The sequence below is a fragment of the Geotrypetes seraphini genome, chromosome 1, assembly GCF_902459505.1.
Source record: "Geotrypetes seraphini chromosome 1, aGeoSer1.1, whole genome shotgun sequence".
Taxonomy (NCBI): Eukaryota; Metazoa; Chordata; class Amphibia; order Gymnophiona; family Dermophiidae; genus Geotrypetes; species Geotrypetes seraphini.
This window is the reverse complement of record NC_047084.1, coordinates 51,762,792-51,784,548: the sequence shown is the minus strand read 5'-3', so window position 1 is coordinate 51,784,548 and position 21,757 is coordinate 51,762,792. Positions and strand designations below refer to the sequence as shown.

The 21,757-nt window shown below is 42.6% G+C and overlaps 1 protein-coding gene across 1 annotated transcript in view; it reads right to left on the bottom strand.

Annotated features, from left to right (window-relative positions):
* Nucleotides 1–21,757, bottom strand: part of DHX29 (DExH-box helicase 29) — a 213,170-nt gene that overhangs the window by 57,903 nt on the left and 133,510 nt on the right. The window contains exon 17 of the mRNA XM_033931250.1: nucleotides 14,203–14,287. Coding sequence (XP_033787141.1) covers nucleotides 14,203–14,287 — 85 coding nt within the window. The remainder of the gene's footprint in view (nucleotides 1–14,202; nucleotides 14,288–21,757) is intronic.

Here is a 21,757-nt window from a genome sequence, read left to right as displayed (position 1 = left end):
CTTTGTCCCTGAAGTGGTTATCTGGTCACTTTGGATACCTTTTTTTGCCACTTAGACCTGTTTTTACATGGCCTAAATCACAATGTACAACTTCCATCCAGGCAGCCTCGTTAAAGTTTCGGTTATACTTGCAGTACGACTAAGTTTAGATCAGGCCACATCCCGCCCAAATCCCACCCTCATCATTCCTCCTAAAACGCCCCTTTTAGCTCTAGTCGTACAGCAGCACTGACAAGGCCTTTAGTCGTTTTTAGGTATGTCTAAAACCCGTTTCAATTATCGGCACTTGAACGACTTATCTTTTAGATTGTCCAAGTACCAATTTAGGAGGGTATTTATTTTTTGATTATGAGCCCCTAAGTGTATTTATTAAAATATACTAATGTAGTGCAATTTTACCATGGAAAAATAATGTGAAATTCCAGGTTAGTATAATCCATTGTAATTATTCCTGTATCCAAGAATATTGTGCATTACCAGCCACAATAACACATTATAGTGGGAGTAATACCAGGCCTGTCATCTCTTAAAAAGTCTAGCTTGATTTAGAAAGCCATACAATAAAACCTTTCCTCTACCCCCTGGAGCCACGCCCAAATACACAAAAGTGGAAATCCCTGGTAGCCTGTGGCTCAAACAGTGACCGCCACTCCTTCAGTTCCAAGTGTGGGACATAAGGTAAGATTGGAAGGGCCTCATAGGTAGTACTTCTCCCACCCACCATTCTAGTCCTACCTTCCCAGAACAAAGCCAAGTCTCAACCCTAGACCCTGGGCATGCTCAAGATCCTGCAAATTACCAGTTACTGCAAATTACCAGTTACTGCAAATTCTGGGGGGTGGGCTACTATTGGAGGAATCTAAATTTGGCTTTTAAGACTAAATGTACAGGGTTTTTCAATGCTGAAACAAAGGGGTGGGGTACTATTAGAGAGAATATTAGAGAGTATATATGTAGTTCAGTCACCTTATTAATAACTTAATACATATTTTTTTAAACTGTTCTCATATCTTTAGAAACCACCACAGATCAAATTGATTTCCAATCACCACACAAATTATATCCAACTATCATGAACTCATATAAATAATTGTCTGTGTTCATGTAAGTATAAAAAGAGTTTCATCAACTTATCTTTCTAGGGAAACACCATGCAGTTTTACATAGAAGGAAAAAAATTTACCCCCATAATGTTAAAATACAAATTAGCTTGGAAACGAATGGTCAGAATTTATGCAGTATTACCAAATTACACAGAAATATCTACCTTTTTCAACAGATCACCTGAAATAAGAATTTTAATGAAGTTATAGAAAATGGTGTGGAATACTCGATAATGTACACCAGAGAAACTCCCAATAATAAACAATCATAAGGTTATAGAACTCTAGACCAGTGTTTTTCAACATGCGGTATGCGTACTCTTGGGGGTATGCGACTGCTTACTGGGGGGGAACACCCATCTGTAGAGGCGACCGCTGCCACCGCTGGGTATCCCACATTCCTGCACGCCCTCTCCCCACAAAGCCACTTCCAGCAATCTCTGCCTGTTTGCCTGCCCCCACCTGGTCCTGAAGCCGACACAGTTACCACCTACTTTGAGCCACACTCTCTCCTTCAGTCTTCAGCAGCACTCCTTGCATGGATGGCACACACAGCAATTCACAAGCTGCACGTAATAGCTGACCCAGAAACCTCTCTGATGTCGACCACCACCTACTCTTAGCCAGACTCTGTGACCTCGGAATCAAGGACTCTGCCCTCCAGTGGTTCATCTCCTTCCTTCCTTGAGAGAGTCCAAAGGAGAGCAACGAAGCTGGTAAGAGGGCTGGAACACTGCCCATACGCCGAGAGGTTGGATAGGCTGGGGCTCTTCTCTCTGGAAAAAAGGAGGCTCAGGGGAGATATGATAGAGACCTTCAAGATCATGAGGGGCATAGAGAGGGTGGATAGGGACAGATTCTTCAGGCTGAAGGGGTCAACAGGCACGAGGGGGCATTCGGAGAAACTGAAGGGAGATAGGTTCAGAACAAATGCAAGGAAGTTTTTTTTCACCCAAAGGGTCGTGGACACTTGGAATGCGCTACCGGAGGAAGTGATCAGGCAGAGTACGGTACAAGGATTCAAACAGGGATTGGACAGATTCCTGAGGGATAGGGGGATCGTGGGATACTGAGAGAGGTGCTGAGATGTAACACAGGTATAGAAAGCTAACCAGGGGTCGCGGCCTGCTCTGGTCGTGCATGTGCAAGACCGGAGGGTTGGGACTTCGATGGGAAGATAGAACTCAATGGGAAACCAAGGTGGCAAGGGGGCCCCTTCTGGTGACTCAGACAGGCCGTGACCTGTTCGGGCCGCCGCGGGAGCGGACTGCCGGGCGGGATGGACCTATGGTCTGACCCGGCGGAGGCACTGCTTATGTTCTTATGTTCTTATATGCTAGGGAAAAGCCAGGTTTTCAGTTGTTCTCTCCAGGATGGATTACTGAAACTCCCTATTTAACGAAGTGGCCAAAAAAGATCTCAAATGCAGCAAACCGCCTCCTACACAGCCTCTACTACCATCACCCCATCTCCCCAGCCCTCCGCACAGAACACTGGCTTCCGATCAACTAACACTGCACATTCAAGGTCCTGGTAATAGCGCATGAAAGAATTTACACCACCATCCCAGCCTACATAGGATCCAAGCTAACTCTATACATCCCCACTCACCTCCTCCGCTCTGAAACGGAGAAACACCTATGCATCCCCCAGGAAGGACTCTCCTGTCAGAAACTGCCCTCAAACGCTCCTACAGCCACTTCATCCCCCAACTCTGGAACCAATTCCCCCCGCAAATCAGATTACAGAACTCATTGATGACCTTCTGGAAAGCTGTTAAGACCCTCCTCTTCAACTAAAATTCCAACTGCAATCAAGCCCCATCACCCCATAAAATTCCCCCTTCCTCCTGCACCCACTTCTCCATTCTTAACCTATACTTAAGTTGCTGTATAGTCTTTGTATTGTCCAAATGTATTCCACTGTGAATGTTTTCTTGTAACCCGTTCTGAGCTACTGGGAGGATAGGATAAAAATCGAATTAAATAAATAAATAAGGGTTGACGTTAGAGGGAAGGCTTGTGGGACAGCCATGTGCAATGTGTGAATCGCTGCTTGCGCTGTCCCCGCTAAAGACAGAAGGAGTGAGTGCGGCTCAAACAAGAACTAGGTCAGCTTCGGGGAGGGAGGGGGGGCGCGCAGGCGGTCAGGGAGGGAGGGATCCCTGGCTGTGGCAGGAAATGGGCAGGAAGGCGAGATCCCAGGAGGCAGCGGTGGCTTCTATGTACGGGCAGCTATTTATGTGCAAGGAGGGGGAGGGGGCACAAATTCGACACAAATAGAAGGGAGGGAGCATGATTATAGGACACAGAAGAGATGGAGGAAGGGGGCACTAACTTGGGACATGGGAGGGAGGGAATAGAAAGGGAGAATTTTTGGGTATGAGAATTGTTGGGTATGAGTATTTGAGTATGAGTTGGGTATAAATATGTGAGCACATGAGGAAAGGAAGAAAGGAAAATTGGTCATAGAGAGAGTAGAGGGAGATGCTTGGGGGAGTGAAGGATGAGATGGAGAAATGTTGGACATGGTGATGGAACAGAGGGACAGATTGAAAGGGATTGCAAGGGGGAGGAATGTTGGACATAGTGATGGAAGAAGAGATGTGGCATTGTGCTGGAGAGGGGTGATAGAAGAAGAAATGTTCATGGGGCTGGTGGGCAGTGGCGAAAAATGCTGCACATGATCCGGGGGATAGGAGGGAGAAATGTTGGATGTAACAGTAGAGGGAGTGGGAGAGATGCCTGGATATCTCAAGACAGATGGATAATAAGAGAGAGAGAGAAAGAGAAACTTGTTGCCAATAGAGGTTTAGGAGAAAGAAAGAAAAGTTGGACTCATGGAGCGAAAGAGAGAGATGTTGGTTGAGGAAGAGAATGAGGTCTGGAGGAGAGAAAGAGTATAGGAGGCAGAAAATGTTGGACTCATGCAGACAGAGAGAGTGAGAGATGGATGGAGAGGGAAGAAAGGAGGTAAGGAGATATGTCACAATTGGGGAAAGGGGAGAGGGCAGAGAATAAAAAAGTCAAACTCATGGAGGTAGAGAGAGAGATGTTGGTTGGGAGAGGGAATGAGGACTGGAGGAGAGGAAGCGTGCATGAGGCAGAGAGAAAAAGATGTTGGACTGGTGGAAAGGAGGGAGAAATGTGGATGTGGCAGTAGAGGGAGTGGGAGAAATGCACCCTGGATATCTTTCTCTCTCTTTCCCCACTCCCTTTGCAGCATGGAATGAGAAAGGGGGAGACATGTTGCCAATAGGGGTGGAGGAGAGAGGAAGAAAAGTTGGACTCATGGAAGGACAGAAAGAGATGTTGGTTGGGGAATAGAATGTAAGATAGTAGATGACGGCAGATAAAGACCTGAATGGTCCATCTAGTCTGCCCAACCTGATTCAATCTAAAAATTTGTTGGGGTATTTTTTTTTCCTTCTTCTCCTTAGCTATTTCTGGGAAAGAATCTAAAGCTCTGCCCGGTACTGTTCTTAGGTTCCAACTACTGAAGTCTCTGTCAAAGCTCACTCCAGTCCATCAACACCCTTCCAGCCATTAAAGCCCTCCCCAGCCTATCATAGTAACATAGTAGATGACGGTAGATAAAGACACGAATGGTCCATCCAGTCTGCCCAACCTGATTCAATTTAAATTTTTATTTTATTTTTTTTAATTTTTCTTCTTAGCTATTTTTGGGCAAGAATCCAAAGCTTTACCCGGTACTGTGCTTGGGTTCCAACTGCCAAAATCTCTGTTAAGACTTACTCCAGCCCATCTACACCCTCCCAGCCATTGAAGCCCTCCCCTGCCCATCCTCCACCAAACGGCCATACACAGACACAGACCGTGCAAGTCAGCCCAGTAACTGGCCTAGTTCAATATTTAATATTATTTTCTGATTCTAAATCTTCTGTGTTCATCCCACGCTTCTTTGAACTCAGTCACAGTTTTACTCTCCACCACCTCTCTCGGGAGCGCATTCCAGGCATCCACTACCCTCTTCGTAAAGTAGAATTTCCTAACATTGCCCCTGAATCTACCACCCCTCAACCTCAAATTATGTCCTCTGGTTTTACCATTTTCCTTTCTCTGGAAAAGATTTTGTTCTACGTTAATACCCTTCAAGTATTTGAATATTTGAATCATATCTCCCCTGTCTCTCCTTTCCTCTAGGGTATACATATTCAGGGCTTCCAGTCTCTCCTCATACGTCTTCTGGCGCAAGCCTCCTATCATTTTCGTCGCCCTCCTCGGACTGCCTCAAGTCTTCTTACGTCTTTCGCCAGATACGGTCTCCAAAACTGAACACAATACTCCAAGTGGGGCCTCACCAATGACCTGTACAGGGGCATCAACACCTTCTTCCTTCTACTGACTACGCCTCACTTTATACAGCCCAGCATCCTTCTGGCAGCAGCCACTGCCTTGTCACACTGTTTTTTCGCCTTTAGATCTTCAGACACTATTAACCCAAGGTCCCTCTCCCCGTCCGTGCATATCAGCTTCTCTCCTCCCAGCATATACGGTTCCTTCCTATTATTAATCCCCAGATGCATTACTCTGCATTTCTTTGCATTGAATTTTAGTTGCCAGGCATTAGACCATTCCTCTAACTTTTGCAGATCCTTTTTCATATTTTCCACTCCCTCTTCGGTGTCTACTCTGTTACAAATCTTGGTATCATCTGCAAAAAGGCACACTTTTCCTTCTAACCCTTCAGCAATGTCACTCACATACATATTGAACAGGATTGGCCCCAGCACCAAACCCTGAGGGACTCCACTAGTCACCTTTCCTTCCTTCGAGCGACTTCCATTAACCACCACCCTCTGGCGTCTGTCCGACAGCCAGTTTCTGACCCAGTTCACCACTTTGGGTCCTAACTTCAGCCCTTCAAGTTTGTTCAACAGCCTCCTATGAGGAACTGTATCAAAGGCTTTGCTGAAATCCAAGTAAATTACATCTAGCATATGTCCTCGATCCAGCTCTCTGGTCACCCAATCAAAAAATTCAATCAGGTTCGTTTGGCACGATTTACCTTTTGTAAAGCCATGTTGCCTCGGATCCTGTAACTCATTAGATTCAAGGAAGTACACTATCCTTTCTTTCAGCAACACTTCCATTATTTTTCCAACAACTGAAGTGAGGCTCACTGGCCTGTAGTTTCCTGCTTCATCCCTGTGACCACTTTTATGAATAGGGACCACATCCGCTCTCCTCCAATCCCCAGGAATCACTCCCGTCTCCAGAGATTTGTTGAACAAGTCTTTAATAGGACTCGCCAGAACCTCTCTGAGCTCCCTTAGTATCCTGGGATGGATCCCGTCTGGTCCCATCACTTTGTCCACCTTCAGTTTTTCAAGTTGCTCATAAACACCCTCCTCCGTGAACGGCACAGAATCTACTCCATTTTCTCGTGTAACTTTGCCAGACAATCTCGGTCCTTCTCCAGGATTTTCTTCTGTGAACACAGAACAGAAGTATTTGTTTAGCACATTTGCTTTCTCCTCATCACTCTCCACATATTTGTTCCCAGCATCTTTTAGCCTAGCAATTCCATTTTTTATCTTCTTCCTTTCACTAATATATCTGAAAAAAATTTTATCTCCCTTTTTTACATTTTTAGCCATTTGTTCTTCCGCCTGTGCCTTCGCCAAACGTATCTCTCTCTTGGCTTCTTTCAGTTTCACCCTGTAGTCCTTTCTGCTCTCCTCTTCTTGGGTTTTTTATATTTCATGAACGCCAACTCTTTCGCCTTTATTTTCTCAGCCACTAGGTTGGAGAACCATATCGGTTTCCTTTTACTCTTGTTTTTATTGATTTTCTTCACATAAAGGTCCGTAGCCTTTTTTATCGCTCCTTTCAGCTTAGACCACTGTCTTTCCACTTCTCTTATGTCCTCCCATCCTAACAGCTCTTTCTTCAGGTACTTTCCCATTGCATTAAAGTCCGTACGTTTGAAATCTAGGACTTTAAGTATCGTGCGGCCGCTCTCCACTTTAGCCGTTATATCAAACCAAACCGTTTGATGATCGCTACTACCCAGGTGAGCACCCACTCGAACATTAGAGATACTCTCTCCATTTGTGAGGACCAGATCCAATATCGCTTTTTCCCTTGTGGGTTCCATCACCATTTGTCTGAGCAGAGCCTCTTGAAAGGCATCCACAATCTCCCTACTTCTTTCCGATTCCGCAGACGGAACAGTCCAGTCCGCATCCGGCAGGTTGAAATCTCCCAACAGCAGAACCTCCTCTTTCCTTCCAAACTTTTGGATATCCACAATCAGATCCTTATCAATTTGCTGCGATTGAGTCGGAGGTCTATAGACTACACCCACGTAGATAGAAGTTCCATCTTCTCTTTTCAGAGCAATCCATATCGCTTCTTCCTCTCCCCAGGTCCCTTGCATTTCGGTCGCTTGGATATTGATCTTTACATAGAGAGCTACTCCTCCACCTTTATGACCATCTCTGTCCTTCCTAAAAAGATTATATCCCGGTATGTTTTCATCCCATCCATGTGATTCACTGAACCATGTCTCTGTGATAGCAACAATATCTAGATCTGCCTCTAATATCAGGGCTTGCAGATCATGAACCTTGTTGCTTAGACTGCGAGCATTTGTGGTCATCGCTTTCCAGCTATTTTTCAGCGATAATCTCCTTTTTCGTATGGATTTTTGTGTCGTTTCACTTTCCGTTGCTATACTAAGAAATGAGTTGCTGATATTGCTTATGTTGCAGCCTTTACTACTATCACATCTTTTCTTTTGCCGGGGGTGGTCTCTATAATTGTCCTTCGTACATACACCACCCCCACCTTCTAGTTTAAATGCCTAGAAAAATATTGTCTAAATTTCTCTGCAAGGTTTCTTTTTCCTGCTGTAGTAATATGTAGCCCATCAGTGCAATATAGCTTCTTGTCCTTCCATGTATTTCCCCATCCTCCTATGTACCTGAAGCCTTCTTGATGACACCAGGCTCTGAGCCATCTATTAAAGTCCTCTGTGTTTTTCACTCTTTGCTCTCCCTTTCCATATGCAGGCAGTATTTCAGAAAAAGCTAAAGTCTTTACAAAAGGTTTCACGCCCTCACCAAGCTCCCGAAAAGCTTTCTGTGCTGCAAGTGTGGAATTGTTGGCCAGGTCATTTGTTCCCAGATGGATAACAACATCAGTGTTAAAATCCTTAGTTTCTTCCTTAATTATAGTCAGTATTTGCCTGGAACTCCTGGTAGCTGAGAATCCTGGAAGACATTTCACTATTTTGGTCTCCTCGCCCTGTGTTCCAATGTTAATGCCTCTGATGATGGAATCCCCCAACAGTAATAGTTTTCTGTTTTTGGCTTTTTTATTTGTACTTAGGGTGCGCTTGTTCTCTTGAGTTACCTTGGTTCCAGTCCCACCTCCCTTCTGTTTTCCTGAGTATCGCAGTGCACTAGTGGAGCGAAGGAATTCTGTAGAGGTAATATTAGTGAAGGTGGATGTTTCTGTGTTACATGTCGCAGTCTTCCTGAGCCTACTATGACCCATTTATTCCTGGGCTGTTTTATTCTTTGAGGTAGAGGTGGTAAGTTGGTATGATTTTGTGGAGTGATGGAAGCTGCTTTAATTGTATTCAATTCCTGTTTAAGTTTGCAGAGCTCCTCCTTAATACTGGCAAGTTGAAGACAGTATATCCCCCAAACAGCCATATACAGACACAAACCATGCAAGTCTGCCCAGTAATGGCCTTAGTTCTTCAATATTTACTCTTATTTTCTGATTCTAGATCCTCTGTGTTCATACCTTGCTTTTTTGAACTCCGTCACTGTTTTCCTCTCCACCACCTCTCTCAGGAACGCATTTCAGGCATCCACCACTCACTCCGTAAAGAAGAATTTCCTTACATTGCTCTTGAGTCTCCCACCCCTCAACTTCAAATTATGTCCTCTGGTTTTACCATTTTCCTTTCTCTGGAAAATATTTTGTTCTACATTAATACCTTTCAAGTATTTGAACGTCTGAACCATATCTCCCCTGTCCCTCCTTTCCTCTAAGGTATACATATTCAGGGCTTCCAGTCTCTCCTTATACGTCTTTTGTCGCAATTCGTCGTCCTCCTCTGGACCGCTTCAAGCCTTTTTGTGTCCTTCGCCAGATAGTCTCCAAAACTGAACACAAGACTCCAAGTGGGGCCTCACCAACAACATGTACAGAGGCATCAACACCTTCGTTCTTCTACTGGTTACGCCTCTCTTTATACATCCCAGCATACTTCAGGCAGCAGCTACCACCCTGTCGCACTGTTTTTTCGCCTTTAGATTTTCGGACACTATCATCCCAAAGTCCCTCTTCCCATCTGTGCATATCAGCCTCTCCCCTCCCAGCATATAGGGCTCCTTCCAATTATTAATTCCTAAATGCATTACTTTGCATTTATTTGAATTGGAGAGAGGCATGCAGGAAGCAGAAAGAAATAAATATTGGATGAACAGTCAGAAGGAAGTGCAACCAGAGACTCATGAAATCAGCAGAGAGCAAAGGTAGGAAAAATGATTTTATTTTCAATTTAGTGATCGAAATGTGTCAGTTTTGAGAATTTATATCTGCTGTCTATATTTTGCACTACATTTGTCTATTTTTCTATAGTTTTACTGAGGTGACATAGACTGCAGATTAAACTTTCTGGCCAATATTAAACTGAGATGGCAAGCATTTAAGCAAAACACCAGCTACCACGGTTAAAATAAAGCCAGATATTCAGCAACTGTACCCATAGACTGGTAATATGCCGACCACTACTACTATTAATCATTTCAATAACGCTATTAGAAGTACATAGCACTGCATACATATATGCAGGTACCTGCCCCTAGTGGGCACACAATCTAAGTTTTTGTACCTGGGGCAATACAATGTTAAGTGACTTAACCAATGTCACACGGAGCTATAGGGAATTGAACCCAGTATGCCAGGATCAAGGCCCACTACACTAACCATTATGCTACTCTTCCATTCCACTAACTGGATAGCCAACTGGATAAAGTTAGGATGGCCTTTTTGCTATGGACACTAACTAGATAATCTCAAGCTCCACCTAAGTTCCACCTTGACACTGTCTAAATAGTGCCAAGGTGGTCAGAAGAATATTTTGTAACATCTGATTAACATCACTTAACATCCCTTTTGCCAGCACTTATTCAGGTTAAGTGCCTTTAAATACATCCCTTATGTACTCAGGATAATAGGAGGGGACTCAGATACGAGAGGGTACTGAAATGTTCCCAGTCCAACCAAGAAGGGAATGACATGGAGCCATGAAACTTACAAGTTATTCCTCATATTCACCCTTAAGTTCAACACACTTGGCACATCGTGTCTGAAGTTTCTGTAACACTTTAAAAAAATACTCTGCTGTCTGGTCATTGAAATACTGCTCCGCTGTTGCAATCACTTCTGAATAACTCAAAAATTGTCGCCTTTTCAAACTCTTTCTAAGTTATAGAAAACAGAAAATAGTCAGATGAAGCAAGAACTGGTGAGCAGGGTGGATGGTCTATGAACTGAAACCCCAACTGCATTAAAATATCTGTCGTCTTGCTAGTTTTGTGAACAGGTGAATTGTCTTGCAAAAAGAAAACACTTTTCCATAGCTTCCCTCTCCTTTTTAATTTCAATGCCTCCTTTAATCAGCACAGCAAGTTACAGGAGTATTCTGCATTAACTGTTTGGTCCCTTGGAAGATAGTCAGTCATTATAGCACTTTCCTAATCCCAAAACACTATGTCCATGATCTTTCCTGCTGACTTATGGGTCTTGAATTTCCTTGGCCTTGGAGAATTTGAGTGCCCCATCGTATGGACTGTTGTTTTGTCTCAGGATTATAGTAGTGTAATCATGTTTCATCAATAGTAACTAGTCATTCCAAAAAGTTGGCACTAGCTCACTGAAAATGCTGCAAAATCAGCTTGGAAGTGTCCACTCAACGTTGTTTCTCGTCAGTATTCAAACATTTGGGCACCCACTTGGATGACAGCTTCTGCATACTTAGCTGCTTGTGGAATATATACCTAATATGTTCCCTGGATATCTGTAGTGTCTCAGCAATTGTTTTAGCTTGTTTTAGCTGATATTCACCAATCTGATAAAATCAGGTCATGGATATGATCCTCAATAATTTCAGGAGCTGACACTGAGGCCTCCCAGACCTTGCTGCATCCTTAGTCTTGAAATAATGTTTGCATTATCCATTTATGGATTTCCTTTGAGAATAGCTAATAGCTCAAGTAATAATAACTTTATTATAATAACTTCTTATATACCGCCATACCATTTAGTTGTAGGCGGTTAACATGAAGAAAAACTGTACAATCAGCGAATCATATAAACATGTCATACACATCTCAGAAAATACAACAATGGCAGTCAGGTCACAAATTTATCAAACAGGTAAGTTTTCAACAATTTTCTAAAAGAATAATAAGATTGGGCTTGGGGAGTAAGAGTACTCCACCAAGTATTCATTACAGTAGCCTGAAATGCAAACGTTTTTCCTAAGAATCTCTTATAGCAACATAATTTTGATGTTGGAAATGTGAACCAATAAGCTTTTCGTGTGTTCTTGTTAGACTTATAAAATTCAAAGTGAGAAAAGAGGTAAGCTGGGGTCTTAAAACAGGACTCTAGCCTTGAATGGCAACCAATGAAGCTTTGAATAATAAGGGTCATATTTTTTTAAGCAAAAAATCAAGCAGACTGCTGTGTTTTGTATTATTCTTAATCTATTAGAGATTTTTTTTTGTGAGATCCCAGTTAGATAATGTTACAGTAATCTAGGACCAACAAGATTGATGACTATACCAATAGCCTAAAAGACATGCAACGTGCAGCTTGAAAAAATATTGTCATACAATTGAAGTATCTGAGGTTGAAAGCTTAGTTTGTTGTCCAATATAACACCAAATATCTTCAGCGAGGAAGCCAAAGGAACAGAAGTGTTAGAAAGAAGAATAGGGGTAGCTAGTTCTCCAAGTTGATCAGTTGAAAAAAAAGGGGCTTTGGACTTTTTTGGAATTGAGTAGAATTAATCTGAACTAAGTTTTGATTGATACTGTGAATACTAGAAATGTTGGCTGGATCAAGTAGACAAAGAAGTTGTATATCGTCTGCATAAACAAAAGCTGTCAGACCTATAGACTGTGCTAGAGTTAACAGTGACCCTAAAAGGATATTGAAAAGAATTGGAGCTAGACTTGAGCTCTGAGGAATGCCACAGGGCAGGATGTAAGTTTTAGATGACTCTTGAAATGGACTTGGTATCTCCTTTTAGTAAAGTGGGAAACAAACCAGTCAAAGACAGTGCCTGTGATGCCAATTTGGTAAAGCCTATTAAGCAGAAGAGAATTTAGACCATTGTAAATCTGTACTTCTGCTTTCTCTTGATCTAACAGCTGCATGCGATACTGTGAATCATAGTAACATAGTAGATGACGGCAGATAAAGACCCGAATGGTCCATCCAGTCTGCCCAACCTGATTCAATTTAAATTATTATTATTTTTTTTTCTTCTTAGCTATTTCTGGGCGAGAATCCAAAGCTTTACCCGGTACTGTGCTTGGGTTCCAACTGCAGAGATTTCGGCAGTTGGAACCCAAGCACAGTACCGGGTAAAGCTTTGGATTCTCGCCCAGAAATAGCTAAGAAGAAAAAAAAAAAAAAAAATAATTTAAATTGAATCAGGTTGGGCAGACTGGATGGACCATTCGGGTCTTTATCTGCCGTCATCTACTATGTTACTATGATTCACAGTATCGCATGCAGATGTCAGATCAAGAGAAAGTAGAAGTACAGATTTACAATGGTCTAAATGATAGAGTATACTAGCAGTAAGACCGATCAATGAAGTTTCAGCAGAATGGTGTTAGCCTAAATCCTGTCTGATTTGGGTGAAGAATATTTATTTTATCTAGAAAACTGGAAAGATAAGAGAAGTCAATCTTTTCAACAATTTTTGCATGAATGGGTAAGTTGGCAATAGTATGAAAGGGCAAGTAGACTCTGAGAGTTTACTTTCCTACTATTTAGGATGGATGTATTCCCAATTTAAGATGCACAACATGTATTCATTTTTGGCCTGCCCAAATACCCATACAATACCCCCTCAAAATGTCTGAACCTTGACCATCTTCACATACATCTTTCTGATGTAACTACATGTGCAGCCAATCTACAAATATAAATGCTGCTATTTACACAAGAAGACACTTTTAAAATGATATCCAAAGCTTTATAAGTGAAGCTACAGACAGACAACCAGTTCACAGCTGCAGTGGCAACATCACCCCATCATCACACAAAATTGGATACTAAAGGGCCAGGCTGGAGCAGCCACAGAAGTAGTAACATAACTCTCATCATTGCTGTTAGTAAACAAAGTGGCAACTAAGTGGACAGGCCAGAGCCAGAGAACAAAGTATAAAAGTGGGAGAAGAACCATACTAAGAAGTCTGTAAAGCCAGCTATAGTACTTTGCTGCTGTGGAGCCAGAAACTAAAGTGCTGGAATGCTGGGAGAGCCAGGATGAAGCAGTGCTTTGCGTGTATGTGTGTGAAATAAAAAAATAGACAAGAAATGGATGGGGATCATCTGTGTGACAAAGAGAGCCACACCTGGGAGGAGGGGGGCAAGAAACATAATTGATTAGTACTAGTGTTTTGTGTGTGAAAAGGGCTCCTCCCTCCTTACTCCAGGATTCCTTTTCTTCATCCATAATCCACATTCCCTTTCTCCCCCACCCCCAAGTTCCAGATCACTTCTTCATGTCAATCCCCCTTCTTTTTTCATATATTTATCACTATGATCCTCTTTTCCCCACTCAATAAATGTCATTTTCTAATGTCATTTTCTAACTTTTCCTATGTCCCTGGATAATTTTATAGAGTAAAACAAAATCAACAGCATGCAATATTCAAATATATGTTCAAATTTAAATAATCATGCCACAAAATGGACACAGAATTTCAGAAACATTCTCTTATTGAATCTATTCCCAAGCTACTATATGAAATTGGAAGCTGTGATTATGACACTAAAATTTAATAGAATTTTATTGGTTGATTGTGCAGTACCTTTCTGACTCCTGTAGGGGGCAGCGTAAATGCTTCTGCCTGGTCTTGAGTAGAAAGAATAGAATGCAGTGCAATCAACTTGTATCTGAAAGGAAAGATCCAAAAGAGCTTAATACAGAAGCAACCAAGCAAGTACATACTCCAAGTGTTCCTGGAATTATGAGATACAAAGCTGGAATTATGAGATACAAAACTAAGTATTTAATAAAAATGACCTGCAGACAAGCTCATACCATATCAATGCGTTCCCATAACAATTAGCTGTAAAGAAAGTCCTAAAAAATATTACCATCTTTACCTGTGCCCTGGCCGCACAGTGGTATAAAACTATTAGTAATTTGGTTAAAAAAAAAACTAAAAATGGTCTGAGGGATATTTGGAGCATTGAGATTAAACATCAGATTTCAGCATCTCAATGGCCACAAATTTGGTCTTGGAGAATGAGATATACAATGTCAGCGTCTATGAGACAAACTTGTTTTTTCTTGTTACATAGAGCTTCTTGGACCCCAGTTAGATTGCAAAAGTTAAATAGTACCTTGTCCAATAGATGCTGGCATTGTAAGTCGGAGGTAGGGACTTTGGACCATCTTTTATTCTACTGTCCTTATATTTTAGCCTTTTGGAACTCAATCTGGGATCAAATAAATTGTTTACTGGAAAACCATGTAGTGTTATCTTATGATACAGTGATATTTGGAATGTGTATGAGAAAAAAGAGTCAGATAACATCGAGTAATAATAAACTTTTAATGATTATGACTGGAGTGGCCATCCAACATATTACTAATAACTGGAAAGATCATACTAGGTTAAACTTTAATTTTTGGTGGAATTCATTATGCCACATATATAGAATGGAAAGATCAATAGCGACACAAAATGGAAATTATAATAATTTTATTAAAATATGGGGGCCATTGGCATCTTTTTGTCATGATTAAATGCCATTTTCCTATTAGTCAGACATCATATAATAATAGGAGGGGGGAGGGATACAAAGATAGGTTTCATTACATGAATGAAGGGTTATGAGGGAGGGTGGGGAGAGGGTTACATTTATATGCTTAGAATATAATATAAGATATACAAGTGCCTTGTCTTATTGTGTTGATTATGAATATTGTACACTTGATGAAAGATTTTTAAAATGAATAAAGAATTAAAAAAAATAAAAAATAAAAAGGAAATATGGGATCATATTTAATCAGAATTGAGCACTTTTCCAAAAGTCACTCAGTTCATTTTTGTCAGTTTTGAGTTATACAATTACAGTGGAACCTCGGTTTGCGAGTAACGCGGTTTACGAGTGGTTTGCAAGAAGAGCAAAACAGTCAGCAAACTTTTGTCTCGCAAACCGAGCACTGCCCCAATAAACGAGCATTTACAGCTGCAGGAAGCGCTGCTTCAGGGGATTCCTCTTCCATCCGCTGGCCAGCCTCCCATGTGGGGTGCCTTACACATGTTGGAGGGCCTCATTCTGAGCCAACGCAGCTGAGTGCCATCCTACTTGCACGTTGCGCATGATCATGAACGTCAATCATCGACGTTGTGCATGTCATAAGGAACGTGCAGGTGAGACGGCACTCGGCTGCATAGGCTCAGATAAAGGCTCTCCAACATGCGGAAGGCACCCGACTTGGAAGGCTGACTGGTGGACGGAAGAGGTATCCCTCTGAAGCGGCACTGCAGGGTTCTCCGGACATTAGAAGCATCCCCCGAAGCAGCACTGCTGGGTTCTTCAGTGGATGATGGATGGAGGAGACGGCGCTGCAACACCCGGCAGATACAGACTCCTGGGCCACCTTTTGGGTTCTGGAACGAATCGTCTACGTTGCCACTATTTTCTATGGAGCACTTTGCTTTGATAAACGAGTACTTTGGATTACGAGCATGCTTCTGGAACGAATTATGCTCGTAAACCAAGGTACCACTGTAATTTTGTTTAGCAAAGGAAGTTTTATTCTAGCTTATTTCTGTGCTAAAACTTACGAAGTCCTTGAGTTTTGGCACAGAAATAAAACTACAGTAAATGAATTTTGCCATAATGAATGAAATTAATCTCATGGTTCAAAACTAACAAAAAATGGACAAGCTAGTGAAAGGTATGGAGAACCTGGATTACAAGGAATGACTTAAGAGACTGGGGTTGTTCTCCTTTGGGAAGAGGAGACTGCGAGGGGATCTGATTGAGACTTTCAAAATACTGAAAGGAATCGATAAAATAGAGCAGGAAAAAGTTATTTACAATGTCCAATGTGACACGGACAAGAGAGCATGGACTAAAGCTGAGGGGAGACAGGTCCAGGACAAATATCAGGAGGTTCTGTTTCACGCAGCGAGTGGTGGACACCTGGAATGCTCTCCCAGAGGAGATAATTGCAGAATCCACTGTTCTAGGATTTAAGGGTAAGCTAGATGTACATCTCCTTATGAGTGGCATAGAGTGATCGGGGAAGGGTAAACTAGATGCACAACTCCTTATGAGAAGCATAGTGATATGGGGACTAAAACTATACTAGGGTACATCTGGCGGGGCCTCCGCGTGCGCGAATCACCAGACTTGATGGACCTAGGGTCTGATCCGGAGATGGCAATTCTTATGTTCTTATGTAAGTTTGGAAAAAGTACAATTTCAAAATCTTAATACTGCTTACATATCAAGTGCTTGTACAAGGTTTTTTCTTTTTTTCTCTCTCACAGTGATAATCAATTACTGTGCTTTAGGGGTGTGATTCACCTCCAGACACAGGGTAGGAAAAAAGCCCTAGTGAATTACCAGTTGTAACCATGGTACTGAATCTGAAAACATATAATATATAAAACTAATTAACCTATTGACATTTGTCATTACCCATTTAGTATGCCTTGCTTCTTTTAGCGATTTGGCCATTTCTTTTGTATGTACTAAACAGATTGTACCTTTTTTATTGGATTATTTTATTGGATTAATAATACATTTATTGTCTAGCTTTTGAAGGCAATACCTCATAAGAACAGCCATGCTGAGTCAGACCAGTTCCTTGTTTCTAACAGTGACCAATCTAGGACCTAGATGTACTAAGAGGATCGGTAAGACCGTGTGGGTTTGCACCGATCCAATTTTTTGGCCAATTCAGAAAGAGCTATTGATGCCCTAAAAAGTTTGCATGCAAATGATTCATGCAGATGTTTGCTATAATCCCTGACTCTCTGATCCAATGGATCACTGTAATAGCAGAGAGGCAGGGGAAAGCTTCATGCCACTGAGCTGTTTGGGACAGGAAAACTTTTCTTTTTCTTTATTTATTTTAATAGGCACAGATGCTATGTGTGTTACACATACACAATAGCTGGCCTATTAAAAAAAAGCCCTCCCTCCCCCCGCCAATGACATCACTCCCCAATGGGAATCCCCCCACCCCGTCATTAGCGAAAATCATCTGGAGGGATGGCCATTCCCTCCTGCTATTCGCCCCCTCCATGTGAGACAAAAATGGCAGGAAGGATGCGCACTCCCTCCTGCCATGTTGACACCCCCCCCCCCGCAAAATGGCAAGAAGGATGCCCACTTCCTTCTGCCATGCCAATTCCAACTTCCCCACATGAGAAAAAAATTGCAGAAGGGATGCCCACTCCCTCCTTCCACCGAAGGTCCACTCCTGCATCAGGTGCCCTCCATCAGGTGCCCTCCCCTTCCCTTCAAAAAAAGGCAGGAGGGATGTCCACGCTCTTCTGCCACTGGAGTTTCCCTCCAAGCCCCTCCACCACTCTCCAAACCCTTCCCTGTACCTTTTCAGAGAAATTGGAGGAGGGAAGCTAAGTTTGTTCCGTTCGTAGGCCTGCCAGTCCAAAATGGCAGGCCTTTCCCTCCTCGGTGCATCATGTGATGCACGGGGAGGTGCCAAAGACCCTGATTGGTTCAGATGCCTTGGTAGGGGCCTTAGGCGTCTGAGCCAATTAGAGCCTTTGGCTCCTCCCTCTGTATCCTTGGATACAAGGGGGAGGAGTCTAAGGCCAATCAGGACCTTTGGCTCCTCCCTCTGTATCTCAGTTTGCCATTCGAAAATTTTTGTACCTCCAACTTTGGAAATTCAGCTGGAAACATCCAAGTTCGACTTAGACTTTTTTTTTAAAATGCCGCTCAATGTGTACAGCGCTGCGTACATCTAATAGCGCTATAGAAATGATTAGTAGTAGCTTATTTATATTTTTTATTTTTGTTTTATATACATTTATCATCTTTAAAAGTGCTAACACAGCTACCAAACCATTATTTCTTTAAAAGAACAGCAACTGAAATTGGCTTATAATTTTACTTTTTTTTTTTTTTTTAAATCAAATACAGGTATACTGCAAAATAAAACAAAATGAACGGCAGACTGGACCAGTGACTGGCTGAACAGAAACTTAATTCTGTTATGTGACCACAAGCAGCTGAACTGCAACAGAAAGAGATTATGTATATACTCGATTATAAGATGATCCAAATATAAGTTGAGGTACCCTTTTTCCCCCAAAAAAGGAGGAAAAAAAGATTGACTCAAATATAAGTGTGTGTGTGTGTACCCTGCCAGGCTCTCCACCCTGTTCCCCCCCTCCCTGCTCGGCTGTGCACCCTGTCCCACCTCCCTGTCCTCTCTCTCTCCTGATGTCCTGCAGGCCTCCACCGAGCCTGCCATATGACCTGGTGGTCCAGTGGTAGGCTGGGACAGGAGGGATCTCTCCTGACTCCTGTCCCGGCCGACTCTGACTATTTGTTACCTCCCTCCCGCCTCCCCCACATACCTTTTTGAATCTCTGGTGGTCCAGCAGTGTACCAGGCAGGAGCGAGCTTTCCGTGATTCTGCCCGGCCCTGAGCTGCTCCCTCAATGGCTGCCACCAAAAACCTCACTCCTGCCCGGTACATCGCTGGACCGTAAGACCTTGCAGCAGCCATTCAGAGGGGCTCAGCGTGGGGCAGGATTGTGGAAAGCTTGTTCCTACCCAGTACATCGCTGGACCACCAGGGATTCAAAAAGATACGCGGGAGGAAAGTAAAAAACCCGTCAGTTGGCCCCAAAATCTCATGTTATATTCGAGTATATACGGTAGGTTCTTACTTCTATAATTTTCTTTCTTGTAGATGTGTCTAGTGGTCTTGAACCATAGGGTCTTGTATCTAAACCTGCAAGCTACTTGTAGAAAATTGTAAATCATGTTTTCAGCTCCACCTTCATCCCAGGCCCCCTGCTCCTTCAGTTTGTACAAAAGCAATCAAGCAGTACTGTAATGAAAGATTTGACTCGAAAGAGAGAAAAGGGGAGGAATACCCAACAGTACAATTCTGCTCTGTAACAAACATTAGCAAGAAACATTCAAACATCTGTTATAAAAACAGATACGAAAACATGTGCAACCAACACTAAGTAGCTACTCACATGTTCCGCTATCTAGCGGGGACTTGAAGCAAATTGTACGCTTTCTAGAGCATTCTCTTTCTCTTTTTCCTTAGTTCTGAAAGGCAGATATTTCTCCAGCACCAGACTGATTCTAAGGAAGAAGGCAGGCGAAGCCTACATATAGGGCAGGACTCCAGGATCACTAGACACATCTACAAGAAAAATAGATTGAAGTAATCTTTCTTTCTAGTGCAATGTGTCTAGTGGTCCTGAACTGTAGGGCAGGCACAATGAGCCTGTCTTTAGGACAGAGGACCTGAAAGTGGCGTCTTTCCTGGCCAAGACAGCCCTAGTCTCTGCCCAAGATGTAGTAACTCCTCTGGTAGAGTGAGCTTTCAATGTGATCAGTGGCTGCTTTTAGTAGCCGACATACACGGAGAAAATGGCCATCTTGATCCATCTGGAAATCAAGATTTTAGACGTTGGCCTCTTTTTCTTGACATGACTTGTCAGAACAAAGTGATGATCTGATATACTAAACTTATTGGTAACTTCAAGGTACTTCAAGCACGCTTGACATTCAGCAAATGCACCACCAAATCCTTTTTTCTTTGACTCCGTATGAGAGAAAGCAGGCAGATAGGGTTCATAGACAACACCGCGGAAGACAAAGGCGCGCGCCGACAACTGAGCGCAAGACGGAGGCGTGCGCCGAAGAAAATGACGGTTTTTAGGGGCTCCGACGGGGGTTTTTGTTGGGGAGCCCCCCACTTTACTTAATACAGATCGCGGCGGCGTTGTGAGTGGTTTGAGGGGTTGTAACCCCCCTAATTATACTGTAAACTTAACTTTTTCCCTGTTTTTAGGGAAAAAGTGAAGTTTTCAGTAAAATGTGGGGGGTTACAACCCCCCAAACCCCACAACACCCCCACAACACGGCGTGATCTGTATAAAGTAAAGTGGGGGGGGGTTCTCCCCCACACACCCCCGTCAGAGCCCCTAAAAACTGTTATTTTTTTTGGCGCGCGCCTCCGCACTGCGCTCAGTTGTCGGCGCGCGCTTTGTCTTCCACGGTTTTGACTTGACACCGGCAGATAGACTTCAGGATTAACGTGGAAGCCCAAGACAACCTTGGTTAGAAGGATGGAATTGTGTGTAAGGAGATCCCTACTTTCGTAATCTTGAGGAATGGCACCCTGCAGGAAAGAGCTTGCAACTTGGAGACTCTTTTTACTGATGTAATTACCACCAAGAATACAGTCTTAATGGTAAGATCCAGAATGGAGGGAGAGTGTGGCGCAGTGGTTAAAGCTACAGACTGAGCACCCTGAGTTTGTGGGTTAAAACCCATGCTGCTCCTTGTGTCCCTGGGCAAGTCACTTAATCCCTCCATTGCCCCAGGTACATTAGACCGATTGTGAGTCCACAAGGACAGACAGGGAAAATGCTTGAGTACCTGAATAAATTAATGTAAACCGTTCTGAGCTCCCCTGGGAGAACGGTATAGAAAATTGAATACCGTAAATAATAATTAAAAAAAGGAAGTGTTTCACAAGGGCTCATACAGAGATTCGCTGAGGCCTCGCAATACGGTGTTAAAATGGTGGCAGTAGAGGGTGTGGGAGAGATGCCAGGATCTCTCAAGACAGATGGAGACAGTGAGAGAGAAAGAGAGGGAGACATGTTTTCAATAGAGGTGTAGGAGATAGAACGAAAAGTTGGACTCATGAAAGGACAGAGAGATATGTTGATTGGGAAAGGGAATGAGGTCTGGAGAAGAGGAAGCATGCAGGAGGCAGAAATAAAGAAATATTGGATGCAGTCAGAAGGAAATGCAACCAGAGAATCAAGAAATCACCAGACAACAAAGGTAGGAAAAATTATTTTATTTTCAATTTAGTGATTGAAATGTGTCAGTTTTGAGAATTTATATCTGCTGTCTATATTTGCACCATTTTTGTCTATTTTTCCATAGTTGTTACTGAGTTGACATTGCATATTTTCAGGTCATCTGCCTTGACCTCTTTGGAAAATAAAAAGAATATAAATGATAATTAACACTTGCGTACAGTGTACTTTGTGTTTTTTAAATTTTGTGGTTATCATTGTGTATTAAGATTATATTGTGTGTATATGAAAAATGGATGTAAGAAATTGGGTTACAATTAGTACTATTATTATGGGGGTGGGGTCA